An 11,534-nucleotide genomic window follows, 5' to 3' on the forward strand; every position below is an offset into this window, starting at 1 on the left:
GGACATCTGACTTGCCTCAACCAGGGCTAGGGCTTTTTTGGTCCTGGTCCTGGCTTGGTGGAATCAGCTCCCCATGGAGATTCGGGCTCTATCTGAGTTATTACCATTTCCTAGGGCCTTCAAGACAGAACTATTCCACCAGGCCTTGGGTTGAGGCAGCGGGCATCCTATTCCATCTATTATTCTATCTGTTTGGCCTCCCTTGTTTTGACACCGTGCTGTGCTACTGTACTATCTTATCTATTATTACTATCATCATTCCATTCTTGGGCCGATAGTTGTTTTATTCTGTAAAATGTGCCCTTCCTGCCTATGATGTATTCTATTTTATTGTTTTTGGTTATGTTAATTTTATTGCATTGTTTTTAGTTTTAATCTGTAGGTTTTTATTGTCACTTAATTTATGTTGTGTGCAAGAATAAATAAACAAATCAAGACAGACAGAATCAAGATTGGTACAGCACAGACATTTTCTCCAGAGCTTGATGAAATAATTGAGAGCAAGAGGTCTATTATCAGAAACTGTTAAGCAAACAAAATATTTCAAGAGTGCTAATTTTTAAAACATGTTGTAAAATTTTAAGACATCTCTAATTGTGTATGAACACAATTACCTTAAAAAGTAATTTTAAAAAGTAACCTTTGTACCTTCAAAATTTTATATCTCTGTTACCTGGCATTACATTTTATGACACACATGGCCTGGCCCGACAAGTTGTCCTTTATGTCAGATACAGCCCTCATTGCAAATGAGTTCGACACTCCTGATATAGATGATTAATAATGGCATTGGGACACAACTAGCCATTAAGATTTCATAAGTACTGGGTTTTGGAATTGTTGTAGTTTAGTTTGTGTTTTGTTGACACATCAGGGTAACTCATGTAGGTCATGTGATTATTTCATTGGGAGAACCCTTGGAGAAGTCAAGTAACACTTTTTTCCCCCAGCAGGGGATAAGGCAACAGCATCACTGGCAGGGTAAAGTCCCACTTCTATATTGTCCATGTCATGTAATAATTATTAAACAAAATGCCCAGATGCATGATGGTGGAATGACCAGCCTATGAATGACAAATGAACGCTCTGAAAGTCCTGAAGATCTTGGTGTTCTGTAATCTAAGCTTTTTCATAGTGTTGCGCTTAAGATAGGAATTATAAATCACTTAATATTGTGAAAAGGCTTACATAAATTGTAATAATAATTAGAAGACCCATGTAGGAATGGAAGCAACAGTATATCTCAAAGGCTCCATTCGTACACTGTTGGACATGGTACTATCTTTGCGCTATAGCACTCATTCTCAACTGGTTGCCCTGTCCACTTAGAAAAATTCAGTTGCCCCCCCCCCCAAGTCGGAATAAAGAGACGGACACAATTAGACTGGTGAAACTATGGGCCACTTTATTAAATAACACAGCAACGGCAAGGGCAAACAAACTGCGGCCAGGTCAGGGCCAGGGGTGTCATCAGACCGCTCCCCTGCCTTTTCCAGCAGGTGAGAGACCCGGCCCCCCAGCCAGAGCTATGAGCCACAGCTCTCGTTAGGCAGGCCCAGCAGGGAGGCTCGCACCGGAGGGCCCAGACACCAAACGCGAGTCTCAGCGAAAGGCACCCATCCAATCGAGTCTCTAGGACAGTCTGCATTCACACACCTCAGGCCACATCCAAAGGTTGATCCTGCCAGACCCCTAACTCCCCAAAAGGGGGAGGCTAACCGGTCCTCCCCAGGCCGCATGGTGCCATAAACCCCATAAAACCTGCCCTAAAAAGAGACCAAGCTATACAAAGGCACCAACCCGAGGCTATTTCCTCAATCCACTGATATGCTATGCAGGGTAGGCAAAAAATACCCCCCAGTCACCAGCCAAACAGCTGGGAGTAAAAAATTCCTACCCGGCCCCTCCACAAAAGAGGCGACCATCAATTTCCTACATAACAAACAGGGCGGGAGGGAGGGTCCGAGCACCAAGAGCGGACTGACGCGATGAGGAGTGGAGGCTTCGAGGCAAGCTCTGAAGCCCTGCCCCCACCAGACGCGCCTGAAAGCGTGCCGAAGTGTCCGCTTTCCCTCCGGGGGGGGGCAAAATCTCCCCTGCAGCCACGCCGTAATGCGGTGGGCTACAGGAGGCTCCGTTGCAATTGATTGCTATGGGGCAACGATAGCAGGAGAAATAGACTTTGCTTTTGAAATCTAATTGTATTTAATGCATTCAAATACAACCAGCATGAACTAGTTATTTAAGTTTATGACAAGATAAACATAAAAATGTAGCTATGGAAAAAGACTTCCCCAGATGCTTGATTAGGGATGCTGGACTCTTGGGATCACTTTGCCAAGAGTGAACAGACTTCAAATGAATCTCTTTCCAGTGTTCAGATGATTCCCCAACCCCCTTCTACTTAAAACTTGTAATGAGAAATCAGTTGCATACATTATGGCAAGCTCCATTAGAAGATTCAATGGTTTAGATGAATTGAGGTATGAAGTAAAGCATCTAGTGGAAAAATTTAATCTGACATAGACATTATGTTTATTCTGTCTCAGTAAGTAATTTTAAAAACAAACAAACAAAAAAATTGTATCCCACCTTCCCCACCAAAGCAGGCAGTTCAGCATGTGATTGAAGTATTCCAGGAAAAGATTGTCAACCTTTTCTCTTCTTCTAATTTTCCTGTCTACTGCTGTATCTGATTTTTATCCATTTCTCTCTAATACTTAGTTTTGTAACAGAAAGAATGGCTTGTGTCCATCCACTACCATCGGAAGGCTGGAAGAAGGTTTCAAACCCAACTGAGTGGTGTGGTATCATACAATCTTCTGTTCTTTTATGGAGGAAAATTGATTAATGTACATTCCCACTTATCTTCTGAAGGGATAATATCAGTTTTTAATCTTCTTTCCTTTCTTTGCAATTTTGGCCCCACATCATTCAGCAAAGTTTAATTATTTCCCTGGTATCAGATTATCTGGTGGATGCAGGTGCCAAGATCCATGGAATAGCATTGTGAGTGGCAAAAGAAGAATCTCTCCTCTTGTTAACCAACAGCAGAAATTCTGACTGGATCCAACCCAATTCTTTTCAAGCTGTCATAGAAGGTATTGCAGGTGGTCATCTAGTCATCCATTTTCCCATTAATCTGTACATGATATATGATAAAAACTGATCATATTCATTTGTAGCATGTTATGGACTTTGAATTTTACTCTTACATTGGCAATGTTGCCTTCTCGTGCTCCTGACTAAAGTCTGGCCAAATCCTATCCCAATTTCAATCCTATCCTATCCCTATGTTTGTCATAAACTTTGATGATGTATCTGTATCTTATTCCTTTTCATCACCTTCATAAGCACAGGAAATGATTAGCTTGGTGACAAAATGAATCATGACATTCCCCGAATCCCCACATACACTCTTTCTTGTGGCCTTGTCTGGAGATTCAGGCCCACAAGCTATATCTCTCTCTGCCTCTGAACAAATTGTGTGACTCTTCAAGACTACAGAAGCACACCACTGTGTATAGGGTCGAGTTCAATTTCTTTCAGTCTGGCACCCATGATTCCCTTTCCTCTTTTAATTCAGCACTGGATTATTAGGTTGATTGTGATTCTGATTAAATTAAAAGTTAGAGTTAAAAATATCTTGTGCTTTGTTTTAGAGGTAGCATGAAGATGGGCATAGAGAACAAAAATTCAAACCTTACCTCCACAACTGAGTTTCTGCTCCTGGAATTGCCCCCCCAGGCGGAATAACGAGGCAGACAACAAGTTGGGTTAAAAGGGCCACTTTATTAACTTAACGGCAAGGGCAGAACACGGGGACAGGACAAGCCAGGGGTCATCCCGACCACCTCCTTGACCTGAAACTGGGCGAGCCCCTGAGCCCGGGTGTGAGCCAAGCAACCGGCTCAGACCCGGCCGGCCCGGCAACTAGATCACCGCTAACCGGAGCTCCGCCATCCCCACAGGCAGCAGCCTGGGATGCGGACGCTCACCACGTGCCGGGATCCAACAGACTCCCTGGAGCCAACCTTGGGCCGTACAGCTTGCGGTTCCCCAGGAAGTCATGCACCAAATGGCGCGATGCTACGGGAGCTCACCGATCCCCAAAACATAATGCCAACCACAACTGCCAGTGACCAAACTATATAACGGCTCCGCCATTCCAATTGCCAGCACCAAACATCAGCAGTCCAGGGTAGGCAAAAACACCCCCGGACAGGCCAATCATCCGAGGGCGAAAAATTCCTACCCGGCCCCCAAGAAACAGGCGACCGGCCTGTGCCTGGACTGCATGAAGGGCGGGCGGGCGGGCCGAGAGCGATTTCTTGCTGCGTGCTAGGGGGCGTGGGCAGCCTCTTAAGGCTGCCCATCGCCCCCACCCCTTGGGATAACCCATAGCCTCTGATCCGCGCGGGGAGGCAATGGGCGGCCCCCAGCCTCAGCAGTCTATGGACTGCTCGGCTGGGAAGGGGCCGAATTGCCCCCCCAGGCGGAATAACGAGGCAGACAACAAGTTGGGTTAAAAGGGCCACTTTATTAACTTAACGGCAAGGGCAGAACACGGGGACAGGACAAGCCAGGGGTCATCCCGACCACCTCCTTGACCTGAAACTGGGCGAGCCCCCTGAGCCCCGGGTGTGAGCCAAGCAACCGGCTCAGACCCGGCCGGCCCGGCAACTAGATCACCGCTAACCGGAGCTCCGCCATCCCCACAGGCAGCAGCCTGGGATGCGGACGCTCACCACGTGCCGGGATCCAACAGACTCCCTGGAGCCAACCTTGGGCCGTACAGCTTGCGGTTCCCCAGGAAGTCATGCACCAAATGGCGCGATGCTACGGGAGCTCACCGATCCCCAAAACATAATGCCAACCACAACTGCCAAGGACAGCGCCAAGCCTCTGCTTAGGCCGCTGTACCCCCAAACATAAAAACCTAACCAGCCCTTGCCGCAAGTCGGTTAAGAACAACTCACTGCCCTTTTGCAATAAATGCACCCCCTCTTCACGATAGAATTGCGTACAGCTGGATAGAATCGAAATGGGGGACGTAATAGCAAGCCCTCCACACAGGGCCTTACGGCATGCAAGGTTGGCCTTTATTGTGGCGCGCTCCAAACCTACAGGTCCCCTGCAGTCCGCCTAACCCAGCGCGGCAGCATGGCTGACCACAGGATAAGGAGCCCTGCCGCCGTTACTTGATCAGAACCAAGTACTACTGGGACTGAGACCCAATCGTTCTCCCCCAGATGAATTACAAAAATCTGCTTCGGGAGGGGGGGGGGAGCAACCCGCTCCCTAAACAACACGGCAGGAACGCAGGCCACCTCAAACATGGCAGCCTTGCATGTGATCACCGCTGTGTCGCTCAGGCCCAATTGTGAACAGGTCGGCATCCACCGGGCCTGGTGTGCCGCCCAAAGCACAACGCTATGGCCGAATAAGGATCCTCGTCCTCTCATCGCCAGCCACAGCACCTAAAAGAGAAAACTATTAGAACTGGAAGCAGCAAATACCGGCACCAACAACGGTTCACTACGACTAGAAGAAAGACAAAAACCTGCCGTAAGACCCAAAGGCCTAATATAAGCCCGGTAGGCCCCTAATTTCCGCACACAACCCGACGGATAACCTCTCCCCCAACCCAAGCGCTGCGGCTGAGGGAGCCCCTCGCCAGGCAGCACGCATACTACCAATGAGGGTAACATTCCAACTGCCGCCTAAGAACCCTCAGATGAGTGGGGCTGGGGCCCTTCTGGAGAGTGTTGCCCGGTCCCACCACCGGTCCCCTTTTTCGGCCCCCTCTGTTTTAATCTGGTGCATTCCGTGGAGGCGTGAGGGCCTGCGCAAATTGGGCACTCATGTCTATATTTACAGGCCTTTCTGGAGCAGGAACCTTGGGAGGTGAACTCCCAGCAAAGCAGCCGAGGCTGACCCGACTGCCCCCCGGCTGCATGAGCCGCAGAAAAGGTTGCACCTGTTGACTTTTGCACCAAATGCCCGCTGTTGGATCGCTCCCCAACATTCGGCTTTGCGGGCGCCATGAGCTGCAGCCAAAGCTGCTGGTTAATCTGATTCCACTGAAGGAAAGGATTAACTGCCGCACGCATGCGGAACTGCTCATCATACTGGAGCCACGCCCCTCCAGCAAAGTCATTATAGGCCCGATATATTATATCACAATACTGGAACATTGGGGCGGATCTCCATGGTTGGGCCCTAGCAATGACGCCCGCATAAATCAGAAAACCAGGGAGCCAGTTCGCCCATGTTCGATCAACTTTACGACGCTTGAGTTTTTCTTTATCCTTCTCGTCCAGCTCGTCCTTTGATTTTTTCTCAAGTTCTCTGTATAACAGGCTGAATACATCCACGTATTCGCCTCTCAGAATTTTTTTCCCTGGTTGCTGCTGCGAGATGGTCACCCAGGGGCATGGCAGGATCCCCAAAGGGGACAGCATGGAAGTCCAAGGAACCGTAAGGGACTGGTGGGTGGGGTGGAAAACCCCAACTTGTACCATGCTGACCGTGCCAAGGTAAAGAAGCAGCTGCGGTTTGCAAGCACGGCCTCGCCCGGGACTCCCTCCGCCCCGATGAAGCCGTCGACGCCTGCAGACAAACCACGCCGCTCTCCGACGACTCCAAAGTGCGCTAGGCAGCAACGGCTCGCTCTCAACGGCCCTCAGTCAGCCGGTAGGTGACTGAGCCAGCCGAGAGCGATTTCTTGCTGCGTGCTAGGGGGCGTGGGCAGCCTCTTAAGGCTGCCCATCGCCCCCACCCCTTGGGATAACCCATAGCCTCTGATCCGCGCGGGGAGGCAATGGGCGGCCCCCAGCCTCAGCAGTCTATGGACTGCTCGGCTGGGAAGGGGCCGAATTCTCGAACATTCAAGAACTACAGATCCTACATTTCTTTGGATTCCTGGCATTGTACTTGATAGCAGTGATGGCCAATCTTCTCATCATCATGGCAGTGTCATTTGATTGTCACCTGCATACCCCCATGTACTTCTTCTTAATGAACTTGGCTGTCCTGGACATTGGCTCAATTTCAGTCTTGATCCCAAAATCTATGGCCAATTCCCTCATGGACAGCAGGACAATTTCTTATTCTGGATGTGTCGGCCAAGTTTTCCTTCTGTTCTTCTTTGTAGGGTCAGATTTTGCCCTCCTAACAGTGATGGCACATGATCGGTATGTTGCTATCTGCCATCCATTACAATATGAGAGAATTATGCACAAAGGAGCATGCATTAAGATGGTAGCTAGTGCATGGATCAGTGGTGTCCTTCATTCATCATTAAACACAGGAAGCACTTTTGCAATCACCTTCTGCTCCAATGTGGTCAATCAATTCTTCTGCGAAATCCCACAAGTACTCAAACTCTCCTGTTCTGACCTGTACCTTGTTGAAATTGGGGTTATTATGTTTACTTGTGGCATAGTGCTGGGATGTTTTATCTTCATCATTCTAACTTATGTGAAGATTTTTGCAACAGTACTCAAAATCCCATCTGTGCAAGGTCAGAAGAAAGCCCTCTCCACTTGCATTCCCCACCTCACTGTGGTTTTTCTGCTTGTATTCAGTGGAATATTTTCGTATGGAAGCTCTGCTATTGATATTTCATCTGATCTGGATATAGTTTTTGCATTTTTTTATGCTATACTCCCTCCACTGTTCAATCCATTTATCTATACAATTAGAAACAAAGAGATCAAGACTGCCTTATTGAAGTTGTTCACTGTGGTGCATTATTCTAAAATCATATCCTGAAAAATTGTTTTGTGACTATGTATTTGTATACTTTCCTGCAACTGAATGATTCACCATTACAATTTTTTAAGCCTTGGGTTTCTGAAGAATGCAGCACCAATCCCCAAATTGCTACAGGCATGGTAAGTTAATTTCACACAAAGACATGCCCATAATTATTTTTAATTGCATTTATTTATTTATTAAGAGTATTGATATACCTTTTCTTTCTTCTGAGACAATCTGGATCCAAGGTGGGTAACCACAATAATGGACTTCACCAGATCATAAAAACAAGTAAGATAGACACCCTTTTAAGTTCCCCGTAAATTATTTTAAACAGTTTAACAGCTTTGTTGGCATACCCTAAGGATTGGTTTCTGCCTGACCTCTCTGGGATACTATTCAATGGAAAATGGCTTTGCCCGGGCCATTAAAAACATCATGTCTTTAGAGTAAAGCAACTGTTAGAAATTCCTGGATGAAGGACAATCTTGTCTTCTTTTACACACTGGTTAACCCTTTCCCTGTTTTCTGGGCCCTCATATAAGGAATGAGGACTTCTTTGTTCTTTTCCAAACTGCTTCCTCTGTTTTATTTTTATTGATGGTTTTTATAGTGATGGTTTTCATATACATATACATACATACGCATATATTGCTCACAGACCATTTGGTCATAAGCAAATGACAATGAAATAGAAAATTCATCAATAATCTAGATTTTACAAAATAAACATTTAGAATCAGCAAAGTGCACAACATAAAACATCATTTCCCATTTTCTTAAAATCCTCCTCTTGTCTCTTAAATCTAAGCACTCCCAGAAGAAATTTTACAACTGAAACTGTGATGGTTAGATTAAAGCCACCAACCAAAAGCTGGAGCTTATTTGCCACAGGCAGATCAATATCAGAAATCAATGGGTCAATAAACTGTTTTCTTAAGTAGTTATACCTTTGGCAAGAAAAAAAAAAAGCATGTTCTACAGTTTCAACAGAACTGGATCCAAAACCTTTTGAAAATTATCTAAGTGAAAAAAATAAATGATAGAAATTTCTCAAATAAACCAGAACTACTAGGCCTTCCAAGTATGGTTTTTCAAATGTGCATATATTCAATATATATTTGATACCTCTGTTAACAATCTTATTTGCTTTGCTAGGACAATACCATATTGGTTTCAATATTTATTACTGTGCAGCATTGGAATGAAATACAAATGTAGGACACATGTTTACATGAGTGAGATTTACTTAGGTTAGGTTATATCCCATTCTTCAAGGGATGAAACATACACAACTATGGATTCATTTCACAACGTAATTGATTTTTTAATTGTTACAAACTTCAAACTGTGTAGAAATAAAATATAACTTTAATGGTGGCAAGTCTACTCATAAGCATCTAAAAAAGATTTCCAAATATCTAGAAATGTCCACATGCAATTGTCATGTATATGCTATACATTCAAATAATGTTAAGGTTGTAAGGTCCTCAATCCATTTAATTATGAGTGATGTAATTTATCTCTCCAGTGCTGTAACGTAAGTCTTTTAGCAGCAGTAAGGACAAGGAGGATCCATTTTTGTTGACCATCCTCAAGAAGACAGGAAAATATTTTAAAAATATATAAGCATCCTCAAAGATCATTTGACAGTGAACTTAGTAATCAATTCCAAAAAAATACAAAGAAACTGGATATAGTGATTGGTGAGAGCTTTTATCAAAGAGAATATTCATACCCTCAAGCAGTCAAGACGATATAAAACATACTCCGAATACTAGAATGCCCACAATGAGATGCATGTATTCCAAACATCCACATACATTTGTAAACTGTGCAATATGTATGAGAGAAAGATGGAGCTGATGAGGTAGAAAACAGAAGCTTCTATCTACTTAGTGTAAGATTTCAGGTTAATGTTTAGAGTCTCACCTAGGGGTCATGCTGTCAAGCATCGATATTTCGAAATAATCAAGCTTTTGTTTTAAATCGTTAGATCCGGCCGAATTGGCACACTATCGGCCGGTCTCATTAGATCCGGCCGAATTGGCACACTATCGGCTGGTCTTGAATTTGCCCTTTTTGGGCAAACTTATTGAGAATGCAGTGGCGTTGCAGCTACAGAGCTTCCTGGAGGATGCTTCTGTCCTTGACTCCTGCCAGTCTGGCTTCTGCCCGGGCCATGGGACGGAGACAGTGCTGGTCGCCCTGGTGGATGACCTTCAGCGGCATCTGGATCAAGGCGGCTCGGCGGTGCTGATGTTGTTAGACCTATCGGCAGTGTTCGATACAGTCGACCATCGGCTGCTGGCTTGCCGCCTTGCCGACACGGGGATTCAGGGGCTGGCCTTGCAATGGCTTTCCTCTTTCCTTGACGGTCAGGGACAAAGGGTGGCGATTGGGGACGAACTGTCCCAGAGACACACGCTTGATTGCGGAGTGCCTCAAGGGGCGGTACTTTCCCCGATGTTATTTAACATCTATATGCGCCCCCTTGCCCAGATTGCCCAAAGGTATGGGCTGGGCTGTCACCAGTATGCTGATGACACCCAGCTCTATCTACTTATGGACGGCCGGCCTGCCTGCGCACCAGAAAATCTGGACTGGGCATTATAGGCAGTGGCTAGGTGGCTTAGGCTGAGCGGGCTGAGGCTGAATCCGGCGAAGACAGAGGTCCTTTGCTTGGGTCGTTGTGGCCCAGGAAGGGAAATCCCCCTGCCAGCTTTTGATGGTGCGCCGTTGATAGCGGCGCACAGGGTCAAAAGCCTGGGGGTACTATTGGAGCCTTCATTAACAATGGAGGCTCAGATAGCAGCCACTGCCAAGTCCGCATTCTTTCATCTTAGGCGGGTGAGGCAATTGGCCCCTTTCCTGGAGCACGACGACCTAGCTACGGTGATTCATGCCACGGTCACCTCTAGGCTGGACTACTGTAATGCCCTCTACATGGGGCTACCCTTGTGCCGGACCCGGAAACTGCAGTTAGTGCAGAATGCTGCTGCCCAGCTGCTACTAGGGCTTCCAAGATGGGAGCACATTCGGTCGGGGCTTCGGGATCTGCACTGGCTGCCAATAACATTCCGAGTCCGGTACAAGGTGTTGGTCATTACCTTTAAAGCCCTATATGGCCTAGGACCTGCCTACCTTAGGGACCGTCTCTCCCCACACGTTCCCCAGAGAGTACTACGATCGGGTTCACAAAATCTCTTAGTAATCCCCGGGCCTAAGGAGGCCCGTCTGAAATCCACCAGGGACTGGGCCTTCTCGGTAATGGCGCCTTACTGGTGGAACCAGCTGCCGGAAGAGGTGAGGGCCCTGCAGGACCTAGGGCAGTTCCGCAGGGCCTGTAAGACAGCCCTCTTCCGGCAGGCCTATAACAACTAACTGACACTGAGAAATTTTAGATGGAACTAAAATGCATTTGATAGACCACTGGTTTTTATGTTTTTATGTCTTATTAATTCATTGTTTTAATCTTCTTATATAAATGTTTTTAAGCTAAAATTATGTAAGTTTATTATGTTGTAAGCCGCCCTGAGCCACTTCGGTGGGAAGGGCAGGATATAAGTCTAAATATAAATAAATAAATAAAAAATAAATCAAAGACTTATTTTATTGAAACTCCATGACTTTCTCCAAGGACAGATACATTGGAAGTAATACTGAATACAAATTTGCATAGTGTCTTATAGACTACTTCAAAAGGCAGGGTTACAGATAACTTCAAAAGAAAAACATAAGGATGTAAATGGGGATGAAGGTTCAAAGGCTAC

The 11,534-nt window shown here is 46.1% G+C and overlaps 1 protein-coding gene across 1 annotated transcript; it reads left to right on the forward strand.

Moving 5' to 3' along the window:
- Positions 1–6,933: 6,933 nt before the first annotated feature.
- Positions 6,934–7,776, forward strand: LOC132583419 (olfactory receptor 14C36-like). The gene has a single exon (XM_060255058.1). It carries the CDS (start codon positions 6,949–6,951, stop codon positions 7,774–7,776), a length of 828 nt encoding a protein of 275 aa, XP_060111041.1. The 5' UTR covers positions 6,934–6,948.
- Positions 7,777–11,534: the final 3,758 nt, after the last annotated feature.

The sequence above is a fragment of the Heteronotia binoei genome, chromosome 15 (genome assembly GCF_032191835.1).
Source record: "Heteronotia binoei isolate CCM8104 ecotype False Entrance Well chromosome 15, APGP_CSIRO_Hbin_v1, whole genome shotgun sequence".
Lineage (NCBI taxonomy): Eukaryota > Metazoa > Chordata > Lepidosauria > Squamata > Gekkonidae > Heteronotia > Heteronotia binoei.